Source organism: Citrus sinensis, chromosome 1, assembly GCF_022201045.2.
Source record: "Citrus sinensis cultivar Valencia sweet orange chromosome 1, DVS_A1.0, whole genome shotgun sequence".
In the NCBI taxonomy this organism is placed as follows: domain Eukaryota; kingdom Viridiplantae; phylum Streptophyta; class Magnoliopsida; order Sapindales; family Rutaceae; genus Citrus; species Citrus sinensis.
In genome coordinates, this window is record NC_068556.1 from 20,525,157 (window position 1) to 20,552,102 (window position 26,946).

Here is a 26,946-nt window from a genome sequence, read left to right on the forward strand (position 1 = left end):
CAAATGGTATCTATTAATCAGAATTAATCAGAGTATATGTTGATAATGCCCTTTAATCAGAATTAATTCTTAGGAATGATTTTAACGGTAATTCTGAAAGCTATTGCATGTTAATTTTGAAGTCTGTCATGTATATTTTTTATATTTTTTATATAATTTCTCTTTAATTTAATTATATAATTAAATTACATGCAATAAACCTACAATTCAAGACTAGGATTAATAAATTTAGGACCAGAAGTTTATTCTGAATTTATAGATTTGTATGAATTTGATAATCATTTAATAATGTTTAAAGAAATAAATAAAACTTTAGAGAAAATAAAAAAATCGATAGGAGGGATGGAAGAATAATCAGAATTAATTCTTAGGAATGATTTTAACGGTAATTCTGAAAGCTATTGCATGTTAATTTTGAAGTCTGTCATGTATATTTTTTATATAATTTCTCTTTAATTTAATTATATAATTAAATTACATGCAATAAACCTACAATTCAAGACTAGGATTAATAAATTTAGGACCAGAAGTTTATTCTGAATTTATAGATTTGTATGAATTTGATAATCATTTAATAATGTTTAAAGAAATAAATAAAACTTTAGAGAAAATAAAAAAATCGATAGGAGGGATGGAAGAAGACAAATACATCCACAGCTGTAAAAATTGAAAATAAAAAGAATTAGGAGGGCTCATATGATATTTGCCAAAAAGAAAAAGACAAAGAACGTAAGGTACATTGATTGTAACTTAGGCGTTCCCAAATCATAAATGACTCGTTATGTGGTTGACAATGACAAGACAGTCCTACTGGATCCAAATTCAAATCTAAACAAGTGGTAATCATCAAGAAGTGCACAAGGATTTAAAGTGGGAATACAAATAGCTTAAATAAAAATAATATTAATAATCATTAAGGTAAAAAAAGAATCCATACACGTCCAAAAATAGACATCTCGGTCGAGCAATTAGTTGAAAAATATAAAGCTTCCTTATAATTAATTAGACAACATGCAGAAACAATTTTAACAGTCGTTACAGCTTCAAGTTTCTCGTAATCGATAGAACACAAAGTGATTTTTGAGACTTGACAGCTTAACTTCAGCTAGGATGTACGAAAAAAATGTTAACAGAAGTATAGACGAAGCCAATCAATATACTCTTGCAAGCCGAGCAAAATGTATGAATGATGCAGAGATTCAGCCACACCCCCAAATGCCACGTGCAGATGCCACTTTGTTGTTTGGTCTAGATGTAAGTTCGTATAATATCCTAGCAAATGTATCAGAATATCTGCCATCAGAGAAGAGAATCTCTGCAAATGCATTCTCGTATGCAAGCAGTAAGACCCTATTCTGAGGCTCGGAGACAAGACTCTCAAGTATCATTGCTGCCTTTCTGCAAACTTCTGGCACTGGATGCGGTGTCTTGATCACTCTCAGAAGACGATCAATTGCCCTGAGGTTTGAAGGTGGAGAGTAAAATCATTTTAGAGACAAAATATAAAAGAGCAAAATTCTAACTAATATTTCCTTTTGCATTGCTATAACGTAGAAAATCACCATCTCTCACTAGCAAGCTTCAATCGGCAGTCCACATTAACTTCTGCAAGGTTATATAGTGCACCAACAGCAGCAGCTTGTGCATCAAATGCTGGTAAGCTCATAAGATCAACCAAGCGCTTATGTATCTAAAATGTTCATAGGCACTCATTATTATCAATTTAACTCATATATATAAGACATAATTTTAAACAACAAAGAACAATGATATTAACCTGCGGAACAAATGGAAGAAGAAAAGGCTCATTATCAGGATTTATTATCAAACGCCCAAGTAATTCAGCAGCCGCACAATGCCAGGCTTTGAAAGGTGATCCCAGAATCCCCATGATAGCTTCAACTGCTCGTTTTTCTCTGCTTGGTAGAACGTATTAAAGAACTAAACAACATAAGTTATACAAATTGGAGTGCCATGTGAAAAAGTAAAGATGAAGATAAATCTCATACGTTATTTTGATGTAAGACTGCTTTGATGAGCTAAAAATTCGAAGATCAAGCAAAGGAGCCAAATTGACAATTGTCTCGAGGGCATTTGTTACAAGTTCCTCATCCTCCGCCAACAATACAAAAATTTAGAGACATTCAAAAGTATTACATAGATAGACAAACGTATTTTCTCTAGGAACTGCAATTTAAAAGAAAAGATGTAATATCACAAAACCATCAAGAAGCATACTTAAAAAGATCTAGACTTCAAATACTTATTTTCCTTTCTCTAGTACACAGAAACTTAACTTCCAAATTGCAGTATCCTTTCCACATCCAACTCATGTCACTTTTTTAGATCTTACCTTTTTGTTCTCTCTGAAAGCATATTTAAATTTCTAGAAAGTGATTTAGTGGGTCAAAACTTGAGATGATTTATAAAAAGCATTACATTTGGGTAAAAGTGAGACTATTTATAAGTTAAGAAAAATAATTCATGTTCCTGAAACTCTAGTTAACCGAAAAGCTACTATTCTAGTTTACCAATTTCTTCTAGCTTCAGGAAAAAAATTTCAACAGGTTAAGGACGCTTCTGATAACCATAAACTTCCCAAACATGAGCTACTGTATCTTTGTTATCATGATTTTCCATTGATTCTTGACTTCACCCAAATTGTATCAATCATGCCAGCCACAGTCCATGATTGTCAAGAAACTGGGTGAAAACATCCTATATTCACAATTTCATATTTGTTATCCACACGCAACCACAAAGAACAATTTTGGCAACAGTACTACTTCTGACCTGTGACATGATCTTCAATGCATTGGAACACCGTTTCCAAACAATGCCGATGTTGGGCCATAATGACTTCGTTATCTGGCATGAATGAGAAGTTCCGAATGATATTTGAGGCACCAACAGCACACTGTTGCTTCTCTGCTCGCCCCTCATCATCTAGATTAAACAAACCATCTTCATCAAACCACCACTCTGAAGAACGAACTCTAGCCGCATTCTTCTGTACTAATGAGTCAGCAGCAGAAGAACCAGACCCCACTCTACCACACAAAACACATTATCCCAAAGTCATTATCAAAATCCTTAAACCAAATACACTTTGTTCAACACAAAAATGCACCTTATGTAACTTACCCTGAACGAGGGAAAGCATTATTAATCGAGCCCAATGCCTCAAACTCACTCCCGAAACCCGTTACTAAAGAATTCACACCCAATGTTCTAGCCCTAGGTCCCTTAGAAAGCTCTTTAGGAAGCGCAATGTCACGCCAATCATCAATCTGTTTTAAAGTAACCCAATGATACAAAAAGAACATCAAGTTCAAAATTCAAGAATTAAAAACAAACTCTAAAATTATTCGGTAAATTTCATTAACCTCTCCAAAGATTTGACTCAATAGCAATAAGGAGCAAATTTAGAGACACATACAACTTGAAGCAGAGCATCAAGCAAACCGGGTATCTTGGCAAGAGGCGTTGCGTCTTTGCGCATGTCGTCCTTCTCTTTGAAAGAAAGCAGTGTGAGAGTATTCAATGCCCATGTTAATTCGCTCTTAAGTCCACTTTGAAGCGCAAGAACTATTCTTTTATGATTTTGATCTGAAATTAAAAGCAGGATTTAATATTACAATTTCTTATATTATAAAAATTATATATTTTTTTAATTTTAGGGCTAGAGTTTGAGCAGCTGACCAGCGAAGGAACTGTGGACTTGAAGAGATGGACCAAGGAGAGTGGTTGGAGCTGCGGAATCGGCGGCGGAGCCGGAGCCTCCTGAGCTACCGCTCGTGCTGCCGAACGGACGGCCTCTCTTAGCCGCCGGAGTGGCGGCTCCGCCAGCCGCGCCACCAGACTTGCCCTGTTCCCGCTTTTGCATTTTGGCGTCTCGTCGATTGTTTTGGTTGTACGAGATTTTGTTAATTGCGGGTCTAAATCGGAGCAGGAGATTCATCACTCGGATCAGCAAACGCACAGTTTGTACTTGGACTGGGCTTATAAGCCAGTTGGCCCAAAGAAAACGAATTTGAGGACGGGTTTTGGATCCAAGTTGTACTGGGTCAGGGCTTCGTTGCCCCGAAAAATAAATAAAATGCATTATGAGTTAGAGAAGCCGAGTAATAATTATAGTGAAACCTCCGATAAATTAATAACTTTGATTTAATAATAAAAAATTTTAATCTCGACTTAAGCTAATTTATTAAATTAATAGTCTAGTTAAATGCATAAAATAATGATTTTTTTAAAATTCTTTTTTAAGGCCCAATAGAAACATAAATTCATAATTAGTCTGATACAAAAAAAGGCTAATAATAAATAACATATAAATTCATAATATTGAGCTTTTTTTTTTTAAAACAACTTCACTTTTTTCAATTAAACTCTTTTTGAGATACGCATTTAATGATTTGAGATTGAAAATAAAACTAATGATTTGATATATTCATCGAGTTTATGTTCTATGCATGTCAACATTTGAAACACTTAATCTATTAGGATATTAAATTTGAATAGTGCGCCCATCAATTTATGTTTATGTACAATGTATTACATTTATTTTTGGACTTCTATATAAAAGGTTAAATGTCTCAAATCTAAAATTTTATTAAATTTAAGACTTTTAAAATTTTATTTTTATTTTTTTGTAATTTATGTAACATTTCAAATATTTATATCTAAATAGAAAAAACAACTTTTGTGATTTTTATCTAAATGAGAAAATGTCTAATAGGAAGTAAATATTATGTCCTAAAAATATTTTTATTAAATATACTTATTTTCTAAACTATAAAACCTAATCTCTTTTTTTGCTTTGATTTATAAAAACACAAATGTAAGTAACTATGTTTAAGATTTTTTTTATTTATAAAAGCAAACAAGAAACCATTTATATTTAAATATTAAAAAAATGAAAAACAAACATATTATTTAGATATTTGTATTCAAATTCATTCAAACTTTAGAAAAATTCAGACTCATTCAGATTTCAGACAAAAAAAAAAAAAAGCCACCTACATCTTTATAACATTTATTAGTTTTTTTCATATACATAATAACTTTTGAAATTCACACTTGATTTTGGTCAAAGGAGTAGTTAACGTACCAAGATTGCATATGTAATTAAAATATAAAACTCTTCCTAAATTAATAAATATTCATTTACCGATAAATTAATAAACCATTTATTTATAGATAAGCAAATAACCTCATTGAAATAATATTTTTCTTAGTCCCAACAATATTATTTCATAGAGATTTTATAGTAAGTAAGTTGGGATGGTAATTTAACCCATCCTGAATTTTGGGCCAATTGACCCAACCTGAATTGTTTGGGTTTTGGCCTGAATTTTCGGTTTTTAAGTTGGGCTCGGGCTAAAAAATTAAGGCCCAATCAAATTTGTATCAGTACTCGACCTAAAATTTGAAAAAATTATGAAAAATTATGACTTTTTAGTTTTATAGAATATATATATACTTGTATGTATATATAAAAGAGTAATTTTGGGTGCAATGCATATGAGAAAAATTATAGATTTTTTTTTTTAATGTTGAGTTGTGGAATTGTGTATTTTTATTTGTACAAGACATTAGTTTTTTTTTTTTCTTTTATATGAAAAATTATGGACATATAAATATATAATAGTTCTAGAACAAAGCAACATTGGACAAAGCAAAGTAAAATTGGACAAAACAAAGCAAAATATTTAAGGTGTGAGAGAAAATACTGTGCGGGCTTAAAAAAAGCCGACCCGCCCTTGACTTGAATCGGGTCGGGACTTCAACTTCAGTAATCGGGTCACCAATTGCCATTCCTAAGTAAGAATTTATGCAAAGTAGGGGCAAACCCAAGATCTTGGATTCTCCCGAACTAAATTATAAATTTATTGAATACTTTTATCTAGATGTCGGCACATGTAAAAGAGTTAAAAAAATATGTAAGTCAAATAAGGCAACATAACCTCGTTAATATATATATATATATATATATATATATATAGTAAAATAAGTCTCTCACTCCAATTAAAATGATAATTATTCTTTTACTACTAGGTTTTAAGTCTCAACGCATTTTCAAGAATAACATGACTAAAAAAAAAAAAAGGTCATCAGTTATTTTAGCAGAGATTGATTTACAGACATACTGAGAGAATTAATTATATAAAAGAATCATAAAAGTTTAAGAGCTCTGGTGAAATTTTTCGGGAAGTAAGTCCGCCACTGATTCAAAGGATTATTAACAAAATGTTCAGGCAGTTGGGCCTTGGGCGGGAAATGAAATCCAGGCATATCCTACCAGAAAATTATCTTAATGTGACTTATCACGTCCACAAGGAAGCGCACAATCTGTTACTAAGCTAGTGTAGAATGAAGACATTTTTGTTTTTCCTTTTTTGTTTTGGGTTTATATTATTATAAAAGGCTTTTTTTTCTTTTCCTTTTTCTTTTTCTTTTCCCCCCTAGACTACTATATATTTCTACGGATTCAATAATTTCTCGCCTAAAGCCTCCAACTTTGCGGATTCAGCCTGCCTTTAAATTCCCTTCAGCGCCGCATGTAATTTACAGGCCTCATTCCCTCTTCTTGCATTTGCAACCAGCTAAAAGCAACGGCAGCGGCCAATGAAAGCACAAGAAACTTGCAAAAAGAACCCACTTTCTTTCATTATTTCCCCGGAAGAATGAAAAATCATCTTCCCAATTTCGTCCGATCCGTGAAACTCAAACACATTAAACTCGGTCTCCACTATTTTATCTCTAACTCCCTTTATCTCTTGCTAGTTCGATTCCTTTGCATTGCCGTAACTCATCTTTCAACTTTAACAGCTGATGGTTTCTATCAGCTGTGGAGTGACCTTATTATCCGAATCAATTTTGTGACACTTGCTTTATCTTCCGTTTCCATTGTTCTTGTATCAACCATTTACCGAATGAGTCGGCCAAGAAGAGTTTACTTGGTGGACTTTGCATGTTAGAAGCCCGACCCGTCTCAAATGTGCAGTGCTGAACGTTAACTGCAATTGACTGAACAATCCGCGTTATGTGCAAAAGAAACTTTAACCTTTCTAAAGAGAATACTGGAGAGATCAGGGATTGGGGGAAAGTCATGTGTCCCGAAAGTCATGTTGGACAACTTTAAGGAAAAGGTATCTATAGGGGAAGCTAGGAAGGAGATAGAGGGCGCATTAGTTAGATTAATCGAGGAGCTGTTGGCCAAAACAGGGTTGAAGCCTAGAGATATTGGGGTTCTTGTAGTCAATGGCAGTGGGTTCAATCCAATACCATCTTTGTCAGCCATGATTGTCATTTGTCAATAGCTGCAACCTTAGAAGCAGCATTTTGAGCTTTAATCTTGGTTGTATGGGTTGCAGCACTGGACCTATTTCTATAGACCTCGCCAAAAGGCTTTTACAGGTTTATCGCCACTTGTCTTATGCTATTATTCCCTGACCTTACTCTTTGAATTTAGATTCAGTGCCGATTTTAGTACTTGGGATTTATATTTTAAAAATTTATTTAAAACTCAAAATTTTGATTAGATTTGACGTGCAACAGTGAATTGTTAGGTAATTGGGGGGTGAAGCAGACACGCAACTAAAATAAAATTGGAAGAAAATAAAATACAAGCACACTAGAGGACACAAGAAATTACGTGGTTCGATTTTTAGCCTACATCTACGGGCGAAAACAGGAGGAAATATTTTACTAGTGAAAAGGAGTTACAAGTATTTTAGTATTTTAGCTCACTTCCTAAAACCACAATACACCCAAACTCTCTAAATCACTATAACAAGAGCTTATAAATTCAAGCTCTCTAAACTCTCTCTCAACTGCTAAATTGCTCTCAGAATGGAATACTTAAGCTCTTCATTTGCACTTCTATTTATAGCAAAATGATGGCCAAGAAAGTCAAAACCGTGTTCTTCATTTTCTTCTTCAAACATTTCTTTTTCCATTTTCCTCTTCAAGCATTTCGGCCCATTTTCAATCTTCAAAGCCGTGTGCCACCAATCTTGTTTATTCAAATTCAAAGCTTCTAGATGCAGCCAATATTGACATGAATAATTCTGAAAGGAATTTAGATATATCGCAAATAGATGTAGGCAATAAAAATTAATTAATTTTTTGGAAGTATTGTTCACTGTTACTGTTCACCATTACTATTTATAACAACTGTTCATAGTTACTGTTTTCGTTTTACTGTTTATGGTTACTGTTCATCCTTATAAAAAATATTAATTTTCTAAAAACACAATAAAATGCAGAAAATAAATGACATAGAGATTTTTACGTGGTTCGAATTAATAAATTTTATATCCACGAGGCCACACCCAGATGAAAAGCAATTCACTAAGTTGAGATGTTACAACTTATGGATTTACCAAACTTAAGACTCTCACTTACAGTTTATCACCATATGGTTTACTCAACCTTAGAATGAATATGCTTCTCTTGAATAATTGCTACCCATCTTGATCCACGATCCTCAAGGCACTTCACAAAGTGATTAATAGCAATTCTTCAATTCTTCAATGGCTAGTGATCCAAGATCCACATAGACTCTCCACAGAGATGAAAAGAAGATAACAAATCAACGCAGTATTATGCGCCAAATCCGGATTCTCTTAAGGAGGAGGCCGAATTTTGCTTCTCTGCTTTATGCTCTGTGTTGTACGTTCACCCTTCAATTGTGAAATACCTCTCTTTATATAGGCACTGTGATTTCACCAAAATAGCAAGTCTTAAAAGACTTGAATTCTTTTTAAATAAGAGTTTCTTTCCTCTTATAATTCCTATGAATCTGAATATGAATAAATATGATCTTCTTGCCTTGCTTGTCTCCCAAGAAATATCTAGAACATTTAATGACTTACTGTTTGAACCAACTTCTTGCTCTAAATAGATCTCATGCGCCAATTATAGAATCCACCATTAATTGAATTGCTAAAATAGACATCTAATTAAATTAGAAAACAAATATTTCTAATAAATTGGAATCTCACTAAATTAGGGAATTAATAAATTAATCTCTATTACAAGATATGCAATAAATAAACTTCCAATTTAACTAGACTTGCCATAAAATGCAAACTCTATAAATAATGGACTTAACAATCTCCCCCTTTGGCATTCTTGTGGCAAAAGCAATCCAACACAAGTCTTCCATGAACTTTGGCGCTACGATATGAACATGGACAAGTATAAAGAACAACAAGGAACTAACCAAAATAATTGATAATTAGCATGTTAGTTCATGTAAATAAACCAAGGTAAGAATTAAAATAAAATGTTAATTTTATTGATCAATAAATGGAAAGACAACATTAAGCAGAAAATTAAGAGCAATAAAAATATAAACTCCCCCTAAGAACTAGAATCCAAAAATTAAAAATTCTTGAATAAAATCTCTCCCTATAATGGAAAATACTACTCCCCCTAACTCATTGCATTGAGCAATTGAAGACTTGAAACAAATTACTCCCCCTCTTTTCCCAAAAGATTACAAAAGGGAAGTAGTTTTGCATGCAATTTGCCAAACGAGTAGAAAGATTAGCAATATCTTGCCCTTATTTCAAAATGGTGGCCTCAGGATGGGCAAGATTAGGAGCAAAAAAGGCAGATGGAGGAGAAGAGCGAACAGAAGCTGCAACAAAAGTAGGAAGATCATGAAGAGTACTAGGAGGAGCTCCACTGGTGACGGCGCGTGAGGGCACGTGTGACGGCAGCTGGTGGTCGGTAATGGCAGCATGAACAATGGCGGCATTGGTGGTGATCTTAGGGTCAAAGGAGAAGGGCTAGAGTGAAAACTATCTTCACTAGGATCACTTTCCATGGAGTCGCTGTCACACGCGCCCTCACCAGTGGAGCTCCTCCTAGTATTCTTCGTGATCTTCCTACTTTTGTTGCAGCCTCTGTTCGTTCTTCTCCTCCATCTGCCTCTTGTGCTCCTAATCTTGCCCATCTTGAGGCCACCATTTTGAAACAAGGGCAAGATATTGCTAATCTTTCTACTCGTTTGGCCAAATTGCATGCAAGACTACTTCTCTTTTGTAATCTTTTGGCAAAAGAGGGGGAGTAATTTGTTTCAGGTCTTCAATTGTGAAATATCTCTCTTTATATAGGCACTGGGATTTCACCAAAATAGCAAGTTTTAAAAGACTTGAATTCTTTCCAAATAAGAGTTTCTTTCCTCTTATAATTCCTATGAATCTGAATATGAATAAATATGATCTTCTTGCCTTGCTTGTCTCCCAAGAAATATCTAGAACATTTAATGACTTCCTGTTTGAACCAACTTCTTGCTCTAAATAGATCTCATGCGCTAATTATAGAATCCCACCATTAATTGAATTGCTAAAATAGACATCTAATTAAATTAGGAAATAAATATTCCTAATAAATTGGAATCTCACTAAATGAGAGAATTAATAAATTAATCCCTATTACAAGATATGCAATAAATAAACTTCCAATTTAACTAGATTTTCCATAAAATGTCAACTCTATAAATAATGGACTTAACAAATTCAATAAATTTTAATATAGACAAGTATACAACATGGACAAAAAAAATTAAAATACAAGCACAAACTAGATAATTGATTCAAACTCTAAAGACTAAAAGTGCATTTATCCTATTTAAACAGAGTCACTGATTAATATAATATTGTAATGTTATTTTAACAAGTACTAACTGGATAACTGACTCAAACTCTAGGGAGTAAAGGCACATTTATCCTATTTAAACGGAGTCACTAATCAATATTGTAATGTGATTGTAACAGGTGCAACCTAATTCCCACGCTCTAGTTGTGAGTGCGGAGATCATGGCTGTAAGCTTTTATACTGGCAATGACAGATCGATGGTTCTCGCAAACGGCTTATTTCGCGAGGGTGATGCTGCAATACTCCTCTCCAACCGATCGTCTGATCGCGGCCGCTCAAAGTATGAGTTAACACACACCCTTCGCACCATGTGCCGACGACAAAAGTTACAATTGTGTCTCTCGACAAGAGGACGAGTTTTAAAAAGTCGGAATCAAATTCACCAAAGACCTCATAGTTGTCGCTGGGCAGGTGCTTAAGACACATATCACCGCATTCGAACCTTTAGTTCTTCCAGCGTCTAAGCAGCTCTTGTTTCTGGAAAATTCAGTAGCAAGAACTATCTTTAAAATGAAGATCAACCCGTATGTTCCCGATTTCAAATTGGCTTTTGAACATTTTTGTGTCCATGTGGGAGGGAAAGCAGTGTTAGACGAGATGGAGAAGAAGGTTCAACTCAGTGAATGGCACATGGTGCCTTCAATGACTCTTTACAGATTTGGGAATACTTCAAGCAGTTCTTCGTGGTATGAACTGGCTTACTCTGAGGCCAAAGGAAGAATTCGGAAAGGTGACAGGATTTGGCAGGTTGGATTTGGTTCAGGATTCAAGTGAAACAGTGCTGTGTGGCGTGCATTGAGCACTATTAAACCTGAACAGGAGAAGAATCGTTGGACGGATGAAATTGACGATTTTCCTGTTCATGTGCCAAATATTGCACCAATTAATTTCTAATTGTCCCCTTTCATAAGGGACAGTCTGTTACTAGTCTTTTTGATGTTAAATTAGCATGGAAAGATGTGGAACAGTGGGAGCCCTGTATACATAACTAATTCTGAGAAAGTGGTCACAACAAAATATATTTTCAAAATAATATGGGCTTCTGTTTTTAATGGCACAAACTTTTCAAGTTAAGGTTTATATTGTAAATGAGAACAAGCCCAGGAATTTATAGAAATGGTCCAACAACTCAAGATTCAAGCACATTATTCATTTTGTAACATTTTCTTTTTTATACTGTTGTAAAGTTGGGTTGCATGATAAAACAAACGTCCTTCATGCATTACCCTCACATACCAAAGGTCTTAAATTTTTCATTACAATCTAGTTTAGTGATAGGATCCTTACCGAAAATGTGGTTTAAAAAAATGCTTAAAGAAAATAGGATTTCGATTTTTGTTAAAGCATATGAATCTAGAAAATACCTCAAAATGTGAGTACACGGACTATCAATATCTCAAAACCTTGAGTACATTTGAGTGTTCGATTATCAATAGGTATTAATTCGTCCCGTCAGATCAAATATTTGAGTGTTTAATAGAATTATAAGAATTAAGTAAATTATCATAAAAAAGATATAAAGGCTCAGGAAAATAACAATAACATATTGGTCTCTCTAACTACTTATAGATGTGGCTATAAGCTCACAAGAACCCGAACTCAGATCTGTTGTTATTAGTTAGCGTTGACATCATCTTATCAAACACTTGCCAAACTTTCAAGGTCCGTTTTGCAGATTCAACTTCAAAAGAACTGCTCTTTTTGCATTCAATTAACTGTGTCTTATAAAATTGACGCATTTCATTACCTAGAATTCGTGATTTGCGTTAGAAACTTTGGTGGGTTGTGTTCATTTTATTAGTTTACGGTGTTTTTAGATACCCTTTATGTATGCTCTGTTTGTTCATATTGGTTGCTCCTCTGTTTTTATAGATTAATAAAATTTAAAGTTTTCTCTTTTGAATTGATAAGAAATCCTTTTAGTCGTTGAGAATGAGTCCTCGAACGCTTATTTATTTAACTATATATTTGATTTCTGAGAATCTGATAGTGTCTTGTTTCGTGGAGTTCACTTGAGTTTTCTGATAAGTGCACGATGCTTTCATTGGCTTTGAAGTAAATCAGTAATCAATTTTGCTAGTTTTAGAGTCTAGACTTTAGTTGTTCAATTGGCCTTTTAGAGTGTTAATTATTAAGGGTTACTTTGTTCTTGTACATCGAATTCAGTTAGGAATTTGTTCAGCAAAAGCCCTTAGAAGCGAGTTCATTGCATACTTCACCACAAATTTCGTATAAAATTAAAGGCTTGCTTTTCTGTTTCTGAAATTGGGAGAAGGAAAAGAATATCAAGCCTTCATTATGGTAAACATTTCCCCACGGTTTTGGTTCTTTAGAGTGTACTAAGAGTAGGAATTTGTGGCTTCAATGGGTGAAATTATTTGTACTACGCATTGTTGAAAATGTGCTGTTAGATATTCAATTACTCCTGCTGACTACTTTGTTACGATTAATTATACTTAATGAATTTGCATGCCGCAGAATGGGAACATCATATGGAGAATGCACCTATGATAAACTTGAAAGAGAATCCCACTGGCCTTCCGGGAAACTCAGGATTTCAAGTATTGGGGTTGGGGGATTTATTCCCTCAAACATTGCCAGGCGATTGAAGAGTGAGGGACATTATAGGTGTGTTTGGGATTGAAGTTAGACAACCGTAAATTTTAAGCTACAGCATTAAAGTGTTTGGTAAACACTAGTTGCTGTACTTTAGAAGTTATGTTGATATGATTTATCATTTGTATCATGGAAAATCTATTATATCTTTAATAATTTTATTAAAATTATTATTTAAAATTTATATTCACTACATATTACTAACTTTTATTTCATAGTTATAACTTTTTTTTCACAGCAACTGTAACTTAAAAGTTACAGCACTTCAATCCCAAACGCACTCTATATTATTGCCTCTGACTGGAACAAGAATGAGCATATGATGGAGGATATGTTCTGTCATGAATTCCATCTTGTTGATCTCAGGGTGATGGATAACTGTTTGAGGATGACAAGTGGAGTTGATAATATGTCCAATCTTGCTGCGGATATGGGAGGCATGGGCTTCATTCAATCCAATCACTCAGTTATTATGTATAAAAACACTACGATTAGTTTCGACATGCTTGAGGCTGCAAGGATGAATGGAGTCATGAGGTTCATTATCATGAATATACTGTGCATTTATAAATGTTTGTAGACTAAATTGAAAACTATGATATGCTAATCACAGTTGTGGCTGTCTTATGGCTTGAATTTACCGTTGAGTATTATTCATCAATTTGCATCGCAGATTCGCAGTACAAAACAGGACACTATAATATTAGAACAAATTGTTTACTCTGTTAGATTACTGGCACATAAAACTCTTCCTGAATGATCTATCTTCTTTGCATTCCCTTTATTACTGATGTTACGTACATTTAGTATTGTATACAGGAGCCATATTTAAATATTAATTAACATTTTCGCAGTCAATTTCAGGTTGTTTTATAGGGTTTAGGGCTGAATTAAAGCTGATTTTTTTATTGATTGAACTAAAAGAAAGAACAATCCTGACCTACAATTTGAGAGATAGATCAATCTCTCCTAAAACTCTTAATTACTCCTAATACTAGATGAAACTTAAGCATAAATCCTAAATAACTCCTTAATCTCTTATTTATACATGAGCACTAATTAGTGAATAAGTAAAATTATTAAACTGCCCCTGCCCCTTTATATTTGTGCCTAGCAGAAGTTTTCATCAGTCTAACATTTTTCTTTGTCTCAAGTGCTTGCATTTACCCTGAATTTAAACAATTGGATACTGATGTGAAGGAGTCTGAAGCCTGGCCTGCGGAGGCTTCCACTCTGGACTAGTAGAAATCACTCTATATGCAAAACTTTTTATGTTTGTTTTTTTCACATGTTTATAAGATCACTTTGGCTTGCCTTTTAGCCTCAAGATGCTTATGGTTTAGAGAAGCTAGCTACAGAAGGGTTATGCAAGCATTATACCAAGGACTTTGAAATTGAGTGTCGATTGGTCGTTTCCGTAACATTTATGGACCCTTCGGAACATGGAAAGGCAAGAATCTGTTCATTATTTGTTGGTATTGAGCAGTATAAATTTTTCCAATTTTGGACTTATATTTTGCATTTTGTGCACTTATAGGTGGGAGAGAAAGCTCCTGCTGCATTCAGTAGGAAGGCCGTTACTTCCACTGATAAATTTGAGATGTGGGGAGATGGAAAACAAACTCGGTCTCTCACATTCATTGATGAATGTGTAGAGGGTGTTCTGAGGTACAGTGTTCATCACTAGCCATTCGTTTTGCTAAATTATAATATCAAAATGTTTTGGACTACAAGCATATGAAGATTTGAGTTGTGGACTACAAATGTATGATTTTTAATAAGTGAAGTGATGCGTGAAAATATGAGGTGAATTGTTGCCTGGTGCTCCTACAAATTTGAATTACGATTTACTTAAGTATAAATATTGTTTTAGATTGATAAAATCGGACTTCCGAGAGCCTCTGAATATTGGAAGTGATGAGATGGTTAGCATAAACGAGATGGCGGAGATTATTCTCAGCTTTGAGAATGAGAAACTCCCTATCCATCCCATTCCTGGCCCAGAAGGCGTGCGGGGTCGAAATTCAGATGACACTCTAATAAATGAGGAGCTCGGTTGGGCCCCTACTATGAAACAGAAGGCACAATGAGAAGCTTCTATTCTTGTAAATTTATTCATGATTATCTGACTCACTAATTTCATGCATATCTTTTTGGAACAGGATGAGCTCAGGATCACATACTTTTGGATCAAAGAACAGGTAGAGAAAGAGAAGGCTCAAGGCATTGATTTGTCCATTTATGGATCCTCAAATGTGGTTGCTACACAGGCACCTGTCCAGCTGGGCTCTCCTTGTGCAGAGGATGACAAAGAATGAATCTATTGAAACCAAAGGTCTCATTTAGTTTGTTAGTTATATCCAAGTGCCACAATATTTTCTATTAAATTGACATCTATTGATTGGACTGGAAACTAGCTTCTATTTTAAATATACTGCTATACATATTCATCATATGCAGAATAATTCGATGAATCTGTTACTGTTTTCTGTCTTCTTTAGAGATAAGGCTAGTTCCTTGATGATACATTATTTATGTTACTATTGGCTCTGCTAATATGAACACATTCTATGGTTCTTGTTTTTTCCTGTAACTTTTCCCACAATTCATAGATGAGGAAGCATCTTAGTCAGTATGTATGAATCCTGATAAACAGTTTTCTGATTCCTTGTTTGCTAATCTGGTTTGAGGGGTGCAAAAAAGTTGAAATGTTGAGGTGGGAGAAGCACTTTTAATTTTTCTTTAATGTGGTCCACAAGGGCATTTTAATTGTTCTTTTGCCTGTGGTCCAAATATTGCTACCTTGACATGCCCATTGAAATGGATAACTCCATTGTGAGGGCTTAATGTGCGGGTCCATTTGTGAGAGCTTTAAAGGCTTAAATCTACATTTTTTGTTATAGCTTTTCAAAGCTTGCGATAGAGCGGAGCAAAATATATGCAATGGCCAGTGAGGGAGCTTAATGTGCGGGTCCATTTGTGAGAGCTTTAAAGGCTTAAATCTACATTTTTTGTTATAGCTTTTCAAAGCTTGGGATAGAGCGGAGCAAAATATATGCAATGGCTAGTGAGGGAACGAAGGCATCGTCTAAAGATTAGTTCCGAAAATGGTAAGGCTAGAGCTTCATTTTGGAGCATTGCATGTAACTTCACATTCACCTTGATCAGGATCCGGGACCTTTGCCCCCACAGAGAAGCATGCTTCAAATGATTGGCACATCTGCTTTCTAAAGGACTGACAACCCACATGGCCATGACCTTTGATAAGTTAAAGCACTCTTATCTAACAACAGTTCTGAAGCTGTTTGTCTCACAGGAAAATGTCATTGAAAAGTTCTTACACCCCTTTATATTTTCAAATCAAAATTTTTATTGAAGACAACCATTTAGCTGCTGCTTCTTTTTCTACCCAGCATTTTCTAAGAAATTAATTCATATTTAGGTTGCAGTCTTAACCACCTTAATATATCAATTGTATAGTATATTAAGCTGCGAGGATGTAATCATTAGCTAATCATTCAGTTCAATGATACCAAGAAATTGCTTCCGCTCATTTTCTTTAATTCTGCTTCTTAATATAATTATTAGTTTGGTAGGAAGTGTTAATTGAAAAGATTCTTATAGCTTAAAATTGATATTCATTTTAACAAGTCTATCTGATTTTGATTCCTTAAAATCCAATAGAACCAGACCTTGAGGAAGAAAAATAATTTGCCAACAACCACTTCTTCTTTTCCTTTCTTGGTGGGTGGCCAATGGTCAGCATTCAAGCATTCGTTGCATTAAACATAAAATTATTTTTGCAGGCTTAAAACCAATCTTCTTTTGATTCCATGAGGAATATAATACTTCTAATTTTTTAAAAAAAAATTAATTCTCTGTGCAAGATCCTATAGCGTCGAAATATATTCATGATAAAATTTAGGTTCAAGATCAAAGTAAACTGCAAGTTTTCTTCTAATTATAGAAACCTAATATTATGATCAATATAATGCTTATCTAGGGAAAATTAGCCTCAGTATAAAAGTGGATCCTCGACGTTTCAAAGTTGGACACATAGACTCTCTTCTAGCTTGACGTGCGAATGGCTTCTCTGTAAATATTTAATTGATGTCCTCAAATAGAAAGAAAAAAAAGAAGAAAAACAAAAGTCACTAGTAGAACGAACGTTTTGTGTTCATTTTTAAAATGTTAAGAGGTTTGTACATTAGAGCAAACTTTAGGGGTCTCGATGTTCTTTTCCAAATAATCGAATACCTGCAACACATTGATCCTGTGGGACTGATATGGATCAAGAACAAACAATTAACAATTACATATCAAATCTTCTATGACTATTTGGAGGATTAGATAAACAATTCAACCTTGCTAAGCGAATTACACGTGTATGTTCAATTCAATACGCATCTTTTCTGCAACTTTTTGCAAGGAGACTTGTTCAAGAATCATAATGGTTGCTGATGTGGAAGTCCAATCTGCATAAAACAACAAAAGCTTTTTCCTTCGGCATATTCTGTTCAGGCACAAGATATTCTCCCCGCTATAATACCATCAAAAAATATGTAATTAGATGATGTGAAATTTTTACTTTGCTGCATCGTCATTTTCATTTAACGTAAGTTCAGAGTTATCAGAAAGATTCATTTAATGGTGGCAGTATGATCCATGATCGTCTCTGGCATTTCTGAAGCTACGCGAGTAGCAGAAATCCAAGAATGGAGCAGTAATGGAGGGCATCTTATATTAATCCGAGTCAGTGGGCAGCTGAATGATGGTTTTAAGTTAATAATGTTCTGAAACTTTGTGATGTTTTGAGTGAATACATTCCAAGAAAAGATTCGCAAGCTGTCATTGTATCGATGCATTAATAGGGATTTTAGCCATTTTCTTCATAGTTACATTTAAGTGTTATTTACTCAGGTCTCAGGACTCGGTCTCGCCATTGGCATTATATTGTATTTTTGTATTTCCACGTTCATTTGTTCAGTTGAATTTTATGGCTGCCCTGCAACACATTTGATGCCTAAATGACAAAAGCTCTTCGAGAAACGAAAGCTATAAGGAGGATTGATCAGTGACCCCAAAATAATTTCTAAAAACTAGGGCACAATTTTTTTTTTTTTTTTTAAAGTTATGTTACTTCATATCCAAAAGGCAATTCTCTTAAACTTAAGTCATCGCCTGATTAGTTCACGGCTTAAATTTTTGTTATCTTTTAATTTGGTGCGTGTCACAAGATGACGATAGAAGGAAGAAAAGGCCAAAAAAAAAAAACTAACAGAGATGTCAAGATGTGATTGGATAACAGGGTAACTTTTGCTGAGCTCCCTCACAGTTTCCATGATTAATCTGATTGGTGATTGGTACTTTCATGAGTAGTCGAGCCTTTCGAAAAATGGGAAAAAGGCACAAAAATCATAGATCGAAAGAATCTTTAGCTGACATGTGGAGGCCCACCATCTCCTACCGTGAGGCCTGCTGCTCCCAATAAATCCTAAAGATCCAATAAAATCATGAATAGCGTGGCCTGTGGGTGTTGTAGGATTCTGATTTTCTGGTTTCGTGTGGTGTAGGCAAACTCGGTAAAATCAAATTACGCCTCACAACACCACCACACCGCACCCCACAAGCAAGGCAATCAAAGAGAGAGAGAGAGAATAGTAGGTGGGGTGTTGCTTTCGTAAAGCTTATTATTATTTTCAAACTTTGCTTTTATTATCTTGCTTTGTAAATTGACCCCACTATCAATCTTATCGCTCGTATTCATAATACAAATGATATTTTTTGTTAATTGAATTTTTTAATTAAAAATTGATATTTATATTGTGGTCCGTAAGTCGTTTCAAAAAGGATGTTCATTGTTACAAACAGATGCAACATTTGTACTTGTTAAATTTTTTGGTTGCATATCTAAATATCATGTTACATTACATTCCTCTTTTTTATATATATATATATATATAAATAAATTGAGATGTGTGACGGAAGTTTGAAATTTTTGACAACAGGCTACCTATGATGCTATATAAGAAATAAGAAATGCGAAAAAGGAAAAAAGGGAAGGACCCTACAAGCCTTTATTGTTTTTAGGACGTTTTGTAACGGACCCTACCCACTTGGATTGGAAGAGTAAACTAGGATTAGGCTACAGAAATAATAGGGATGTATTATGGAAATTTATACTTAAAGTGGATAATGGAATACAGATGACCCACAACAATGATTGTGAGAATTTTTTTTTTCCCCCCCAAAAAAATAAATTGTAAAATCAACCAGAAAAACAAATGGGAAAGGTTTTTGTGCCAAATAATGCCAGCAAGTTGGCCATTTTATAAGAAATACCCATTTTATTTGTTTTCGCTATGTTGCGGAAATGGCTGAAATTTGGGATTCGGACTTGCCTTTTAAGGGCCAAAACACATAATTTTCACCTCTATAACAATAATGCGTTTCTTGTTTTGGTTACACTCTCAAGTCTCAACTATCAAAAACTAATAATAAATAAATAAAGATAATAGGTCACCAAGAAGACAGTCAAATTGTCAAAGCTCCTTATCTTTTAAAAGTTTCAACGACTGCATTTTTTTACACGTGTCAGGGAGCCATCGTTTTGATGATTTCTATTTAGTCAAAACTGCAATTTCACGCACGAAAAACATAAATGCAAGATCGCTGGTGGACGTGAAGAACATGAAAACCGCACGAGCTGGGTTGAAACAAAAGAGGCGGAGTTATTTTATTTATTTTTATAATTTTATTTCTCTCCTTTTACTTTTATTCAACCAAAAAGCTCAAAAATTAAAAAGAGAATATCACGCCAATCCAGTGACTTTTTTTTTTTTTTTTTTTTATGGCTCGTACACTCGGCGATCGAGACTCCACGAGCCTCTTCAATCTGCCGTCATCAACAAACTCAATAAATAATATTAACTAGATTTTAAATTAATTAATTATCTAAAAAGATGAGAAAATTAAAAAGAAATGTTTACATGCTACACTGTTCCCTCTCATGAAACAAGCACTCAACAAAATTTATTTCATCCTCAACTTATTTTAGCCGATAATGGGCATGCATCTAAAACTTTTTACTATTAATAACATTTTTTTGTTTTTATTATTATTTAAATTACACGGCTCGTCGAGTTACTGCCTCTTCCTACAAATAAAAATGAAGAGGAAGAAAAAGCGGAAAAAAAAAAAACAAAAAGTAAAGCATTATCCGATGTTATATATTTTTTAATATATATTCATTTTTTTTTTACCTCAAAAATATATTATAAAAAGAAGAAAAACAAAATTCGATTTTGTTCAGGGCTTCTCTTTTAACAGAGACGCTAATCCGGTGACCATTTTGGTTCTTTTTTCTACGGTCTTTGGTTTGACCGCCGGCGGCTTCCACGTCATCGCCACCTCAACAGGTTCTTTAACCGGCAACGACGACGACTCCGACGGCGTCGTTTCCTCTCCAAAAATCAACTCCAATTCTCCACAATCATCGCTCTCCGCTGCTGCCCGGTTCTCAGATTCAATATTGGTCTGCAAAAAGGCATCGGTTTCGGAAGCTCTGGTGTAGGGAGACAGCCACTTGGCTCGCATGTACTCCGCCTTCCTCCACGGCGGAAAATGCATGCCTTTCTTCTTCAAGCTCAGCTTTGCCGCCTCCGACACGATCGACACAATCTGTCCGATCCTCTCCGGTTTGCCGACGAAAATGTACGGCAGCGATTGCAGGATCGCCTTGTAGGCCCCAGTCGACCTCGCAATCTCAAACTCCGATCTGAAATCGATATCCACCAACAACGTCTCCCCCTTCACAATCACATCGATATACTCGTATTCACCTGATCAAAATCAACAAATTTAATTCAATTTTTTAATTCGATTTAATTCGTTTTATTTTATTTTAAAAATTAGTAGAAGAATCTGGACGGCACCGCACCGGCAGGGAAAGAAGGACACTTGTCCCATTTTGATTTGCAGATGGAGCAATCATAGCCGAGAGATGATAAACCGTCGGTTACGATTTTTCTCAAATCGTCTTTGCGTTTGTGATTCTTGCTGTTCTTATCGACAATCACAGCCACGTCGGCCAATAAATTTCTCTCCGTCACACTTGCGCAAGGTATCAAACTCTGCTCCAACAAAAACCACAATAAAATTAATTTCTCAAATTTAAAATAATAAATTTGAGAAATAAAATAATCAGTGCTTCTTTTTATTTTATTTCTTTTTTGGTTTAATTTTAATTTACCTTGACTATATCCGAGAAATCGCTGAACGAACCGCCGTTCACGGAGTCGCCGAAGCCGTTGATCAAATCAAATTCATCATCGGAGCTGTCGTTACCGTTACCGTTAAAGCAATTGCAGCGATTACGGCTGCATTTAGCATTCGATTGCTTCTCGTTGAACTCTTCGATGAAGTTCTGGACCATTTTGTCCAAACAGACCGAGCTGGGCTCGAACTCCGGTCCCGTCCCTGCATCTTTAGTAGTGTACTCAACTGCGGGCTGCCTCTCGGCCGATGAAATGCGCAAGACGCTAGGGAACTGGCGGTCGAAGAGTCTCTTGAGCCGGGATTTGAGTACCGGTTTAGTTGACTCCGGCCTGATTATCGGGTCTTTTAGTGCTTGTGATTCTGAGTCGACGTCAATTGGTTGGATCTTCATCGGAAATGGCACAAGGAACGAAGGTTGAAAAATCAGAAGGTTCCCGTTTAATCCTCACCAACTAAAGCTTCAAGTATTACGGTTTGACTATATTTACACACAAAATTTTGTCAAAAATGCAACATTTCTTAAGTGAGCTTTCGCGTCTCACTCGATCGTTTAACTCAATCTAAGCTACAAAACTGAAAATACCAAAACTACCCAGAACTGAAATAGCTCGAAAGCTGATACTTTTCTGAGGAAGTCACAGAGGAAAAGAAAAAGAAAAATGAAAAAGAAAGGAACAAATACAAGACTACCAAGAAGAAAGCGATCGCTTTTGTTTATGGCTATTCATGGAATACGTGGCGGCGATGATCGGAGATAGGGACATTGCGTGTAGATAGAGAAGTGAATAATAAGTTGGCCGGAATATTCATTTCTCCGGCGATGTTCTGTCCTCGTCGCCGGCAATTGTTTTCAGAGGAAAGTAGAAGACTTTTCTTTGTTCTTTTTGGGGGTCAGGGGGTTTGAATGTATTTTCTGGTTTTTGGTTGTGTTGGCGTGGAACGGGTTTGGGATTTTTATAGGGGAAGCAATGTTGCTGACTAGGATTTATGATCCAACGTGGCATATCAAATGGAACGTATTATCCTGAAAATAATTGTGACGATGTGGCACCGGTTGCGTGTGAAAATACCGATTTGTTCCCGGTGCTTCTGTTGAAAGCAGTCTCGGACTCTGTCATGATTAGGGGGTAAATTTGAGAATTTGACGAAAGTTGAGGTGATTGAAGGGTGAGATTATTTATAGTGTGGCCCGGCTGGACGTGGTTGAGAATGTGCGCGTAGCATCGTGTGACACGTACTGTTATAGTGGGAAGTTTGATTATCAGGACCGTTGTAGACCGTTTGATCGTGATCTCCTGCGCTCTTTCAATTTCAATTTTCAATTTTTAACCTTTGGAAAGAATTCTTTCAAAATGTTACATGTAAAAATAGAACGAGCCAAGGGTTCTCACAACTAAAAATCTTAACATAAAATTTCATAAATTACAATTAATACGCTTTGGGAACCAAGACTTCAACTTTGATATATCGATGCAGTCCAACAAATCTTAAGTGGGAATTCAAACTTTCTCGTGATGAATACTGGCCATAACCCATAAAAATTATTACATACAAATGTAAAATTTTATCATGAGTTGTTTGTGTTTATAAATTTGTAAGAGCAACTTCGTTTATAAGACACTAAAAATTATAAGAAGAATTCCTTTTTTTTTCTTTTTTTCTTTTTTTTGTGGCTAAAACCAAAGTAGAAGAGAGAGTTATTCAATAATTTTTGGGTGAAAATTCGACTGCATAATTTCTTTGAAGGTTCTTGCTACTTGATATGTCTGTTCACATAACCCAATTATTGATTTTTGATAGTGATTGAAGATTATATCTATTTATGATGAAAATTAACAATCATAAATTAAACACAGCCACTTCATCACTATGAGAACAACATGATTTAGGTGAGGTGTAATGAAGTTGCTGGAAATGTTCGCACATGAATCATGACAATGACTGCTTAGTTCTAATCACTTTGCCAGTGTATAACTAGAACAAAATCCAGCTGAAATTACTATTATTAATAATAATAATAATAATAATAATAATCACTGTGTAATATGATTAACACACTTATTAGGGTCATTTGATACATATATAATGATTTAAGCCTTCATCATGAGGAACAGAATATGATTTTTTAACTGTGATTCTTGCTTCATTTCACACAATTGAAACAAACCCTTTTCTTCATTTCACACTAATAAAACAAAACCAAGAATAAATTAAAGCTGAAACCACAGTGATTACTTTGATAAAATTTGATTACACTAATTAACCCCCTCCCCGTCTTTTGCTTAACTCTATTCAAATGATATTCTAATATTAATTTAGTCACCTGGATTACTCCTTATGTTTGAAACCATCATCAGTCAACAGTTAAAACAATTGGACCGTTAAACTTTTTTTTTTTAATCTTTTCCTTTTCTTTTTATTTAATTTTTTTCTTAGCTTTATTATTATTATTATTATTAGCGTGAAATCAAAATTTTACAGTGAGCATGAGTCTTCATGTGTACGCATGTCTGGTCATTGTCTTCAATAGCTATAAACAAGGACAAATAAGATATTATATTTGTGTACATTTAGACATTATTTTGTGTGTCTACTAGTGGTCATTTCTTGTGTGGTGTGAGTTTTTTTTTTTTTTAGAAAAGAAAGTAATCAATTTCAGGTCAAGCAAGTCGATGAATCAATCGGTGCTACTACATTTTTACTAATTCGAATGCATTCTCTCTCTCTCTCTCTCTCTCTCTTTTTTAAGCTTGAAATTCTCCTTTGATATTGAATCAAATTCGTAAGCTTTATTTTTGAGATTTCATCTAAAAAAGTGTTGTATTTTATTAATAATTAATGCAATTTATATTTACGAATTAATGATAGAGATTATCCGTCTTGATCTCTATATCTCAAGAGATCATATAAAATAAATATTTAATTAGTGTCGTGTACGTTTTCACAATATTACCGATTTTTAATTTATTTTTATTTGGCGTTGAATATGATAAGAAATGATACTTTTTTAATTTATTATGAAAATCACAAATAATTTAGTAAATAATTTATTTGTACTTACAAATGAACCATAAATTAACAAAGAATTTATCGTCTTTAATGACCTTTAGTAAAATGAAAGTAGCTATATTTTAAACAATTAGTCTCGAATCTACTTTTTTAAAGGATAAACAAGGCCAAACCAAACTTAATTTTTTTTTTTATCATTTTTCATTAATTTCATTTTTTCTCCCTTTATGCTTTAAATGATTAAAGTAAAAACATATGTAATAGAGATTAAAGTTCACTAAATCATGTTTAATCTAATGGAGATTTGTCAGTGATCCATTGGGTTTATTTCCTTTATATGTTGCAACTTTAATATAGCAAGACAATTGATGCCACTTTAGTGAACTTCTTTTGATAATGTCTATTGAAATCATTGTTATCTCCTTCAAAACTCATGATTTTTTCTTTTAAACTTTTTTTGGAACATGGGCTTGTTATTAGCTTTTGGAGAGTCATCGAGTGCTTTAATTTTGCACAAATTACTTTTTGTGAAATTAGGAAAAGATGCCAACTTTACTAAATGTAAGTTTGGTAAAAGAAGACACAAAGAATTGCATTGGGAGACCCCTACACTCATAATTTCAATCTGTTCATCAATTTTAGTAGCTTGAATGAGACCCTAATCTCAATTTTTTTTCCTTTTTTCTGTGCTTACTCAAGTTTATTCCACATAAAATTTAGCCATATGGTCCATTCCCTCCTTTTCGACAAAATTTTCTTGACTTTTAATGCCAACCTGATATTCCTCAAAATATGTTTATAACAAATATTGAAGTTTTTGTTAAAAGCACTCTAAGTGCTACAATAGAGAAATTAATTTTGAAAAAAAAATCTTTTATCTCTACCACTACGAGAGGTAATAAAATCAATAAACGATAAACGAAAAATATAATTTTATTTAATGTCACTACTAATTTTTCTAATGCATTATTATTATTATGAAAATGTTGTACAACTTACATGATCCTGTAATGCACTTCCAAGTTTAATTTTATTCTTTCAAATTTTTAACCTACAAAGCAAAAGAGGAAAGCAATTCTTGATTCACTGCATCACTAAACAACCAAATTAATGACACTAAGTAATTAGCGTCAAAATTTGTTACCTTGGATTGTCATTTCCCATCAGAGTCCTTAATTAATTAACGTTGATCAAGGGCCACCCTCACTTTTATTTTTTAATTTTTCTCTTTAGAATTGATAGCATTAGCAATTTAGCATAGCTGTTGAGGAGATCGAAGAGTTCAAGAGTCCAGTCTATTTTTTGGGCACCACCCCCCCCCCCCCTAATAATGACGCAACTCGCATACACATAAACACAATCACAATCACGATCACAATCACAGAGAGACTGTTTTTTCACCATTTTTGGCACTGCAGTTTCTGGAGAGAAGAAACATCAAACATCCATTGTCCAGTGTCTAATTCTTATTAAAAGCAACGTGTTATGTTTGAAGGTACGCGTTAATAAATAATGAAAGTTCTGGTGAAGACGATAAGATATATATTTATGGCCAAATGCGACCGCAATAAACCGCGTAATTATAATGGGAGCCATGACATTTGTTGGAATTATTGAGTTAGTAGGTACATGATTGAGATATTGAATGTGTGGAGTATAATTCATCTGTGGGTGCAATATTAAGTGCATGAGTTCTCTTCTAATATGTTGCACTGTTCTAAGTTTTTCAGTGAATTTTCCAAGTATTGTGTTATACACACACGTACATACATACATATATATAAAATAGTTTTTTAGTCTAACATCATAAAGTGCGGGAAATATTCAGAAAAATTTTAAAACTGCGAGATTTTAAAAATTTAAAATTTAAAGCGCTTAAACTGCACGGCTTATGTTTTTTTTTAAACATTCCCGCACTTTAAAATTCTGGATTGAAACATGTATATATATATATATATATATATTTGTCTCTTAAAATTTAAAATGTGTAATGAAAAACATAGGAAATACCACCAAAAAAAATTTATCTAAGTTAATGATAATGTGACTATCAGTAGCACAATAGTAAATCAGTTAAATAAATGTATTTTGATTTTAGAATTTTGAGAGACCATTTGAAATATTAGAAATAAGCTTTAAAATGGGGTTGACTGAATAATGTAATTTATTTTCCTCTCCCATGGTGATCGGGTGATTAATTAAAAAGAAAAGAAATATGGAGTGAGAATTGAATATGGGCTTTTGGCTTTTACTGAGAATTAAAAAAAAAAAGATTAAAAAAATAATAATTTTATTGTATAAAACTGACAAATTACTTCTATCTATAGCTCTTAAAAAGAAAAAAAACTATATCTAATAAATCATAAATTAAGT

General features: G+C 34.0%; 2 protein-coding genes, 2 long non-coding RNA genes and 1 pseudogene across 5 annotated transcripts; 3 read left to right on the forward strand and 2 right to left on the reverse strand.

The window, feature by feature from the left end:
- Nucleotides 1–887: 887 nt before the first annotated feature.
- Nucleotides 888–3,942, reverse strand: LOC102608380 (armadillo repeat-containing protein LFR). Its single transcript, XM_006489424.4, has 8 exons — nt 3,703–3,942; nt 3,440–3,609; nt 3,145–3,290; nt 2,794–3,050; nt 2,010–2,115; nt 1,778–1,916; nt 1,563–1,690; nt 888–1,458 (listed from the first exon to the last, which is right to left on the reverse strand). Exons 1-8 carry the CDS (start codon nt 3,884–3,886, stop codon nt 1,200–1,202), a joined length of 1,389 nt encoding a protein of 462 aa, XP_006489487.1. The 5' UTR covers nt 3,887–3,942; the 3' UTR covers nt 888–1,199.
- Nucleotides 3,943–6,686: 2,744 nt separating this feature from the next.
- On the forward strand, nt 6,687–11,565 carry LOC102616149 (3-ketoacyl-CoA synthase 20-like; annotated as a pseudogene).
- Nucleotides 11,566–12,143: 578 nt separating this feature from the next.
- On the forward strand, nt 12,144–14,738 carry LOC107178444 (uncharacterized). Of its 2 annotated transcripts, XR_003067080.2 has the most exons (3): nt 12,183–12,333; nt 13,150–13,824; nt 14,609–14,738. It is a non-coding gene; the product is annotated as an uncharacterized LOC107178444 (long non-coding RNA). The 2 variants fall into 2 exon arrangements; XR_003067079.2 differs by lacking the exon at nt 14,609–14,738 and having other exon boundaries at nt 12,144–12,333; nt 13,150–13,948.
- An 88-nt stretch (nt 14,739–14,826) lies between these two features.
- Nucleotides 14,827–15,869, forward strand: LOC112499526 (uncharacterized). Its single transcript, XR_003067081.2, has 2 exons — nt 14,827–14,955; nt 15,450–15,869. It is a non-coding gene; the product is annotated as an uncharacterized LOC112499526 (long non-coding RNA).
- A 4,621-nt stretch (nt 15,870–20,490) lies between these two features.
- Nucleotides 20,491–22,529, reverse strand: LOC102607201 (uncharacterized). Its single transcript, XM_006489422.4, has 3 exons — nt 21,539–22,529; nt 21,227–21,419; nt 20,491–21,128 (listed from the first exon to the last, which is right to left on the reverse strand). The coding sequence occupies exons 1-3, from the start codon at nt 21,953–21,955 to the stop codon at nt 20,596–20,598; spliced, it is 1,143 nt and encodes a 380-aa protein (XP_006489485.2). The 5' UTR covers nt 21,956–22,529; the 3' UTR covers nt 20,491–20,595.
- Nucleotides 22,530–26,946: the final 4,417 nt, after the last annotated feature.

What these genes read in the sequence shown, in the direction of transcription:
- LOC102608380 (XM_006489424.4), bottom strand. Translation starts at nt 3,886, where the DNA reads ATGCAAAAGCGGGAACAGGGCAAGTCTGGTGGCGCGGCTGGCGGAGCC. An exon ending in TTGATGCTCTGCTTCAAGTT is followed by an intron (nt 3,291 to 3,439) that starts GTATGTGTCTCT and finishes ACTTTAAAACAG; the next exon opens with ATTGATGATTGGCGTGACAT. An exon ending in AAGCTTGCTAGTGAGAGATG is followed by an intron (nt 1,459 to 1,562) that starts GTGATTTTCTAC and finishes TTCAAACCTCAG; the next exon opens with GGCAATTGATCGTCTTCTGA.
- LOC102607201 (XM_006489422.4), bottom strand. Translation starts at nt 21,955, where the DNA reads ATGAAGATCCAACCAATTGACGTCGACTCAGAATCACAAGCACTAAAA. An exon ending in ATTTCTCGGATATAGTCAAG is followed by an intron (nt 21,420 to 21,538) that starts GTAAATTAAAAT and finishes TTGTTGGAGCAG; the next exon opens with AGTTTGATACCTTGCGCAAG. An exon ending in GTGTCCTTCTTTCCCTGCCG is followed by an intron (nt 21,129 to 21,226) that starts GTGCGGTGCCGT and finishes GATTTTGATCAG; the next exon opens with GTGAATACGAGTATATCGAT.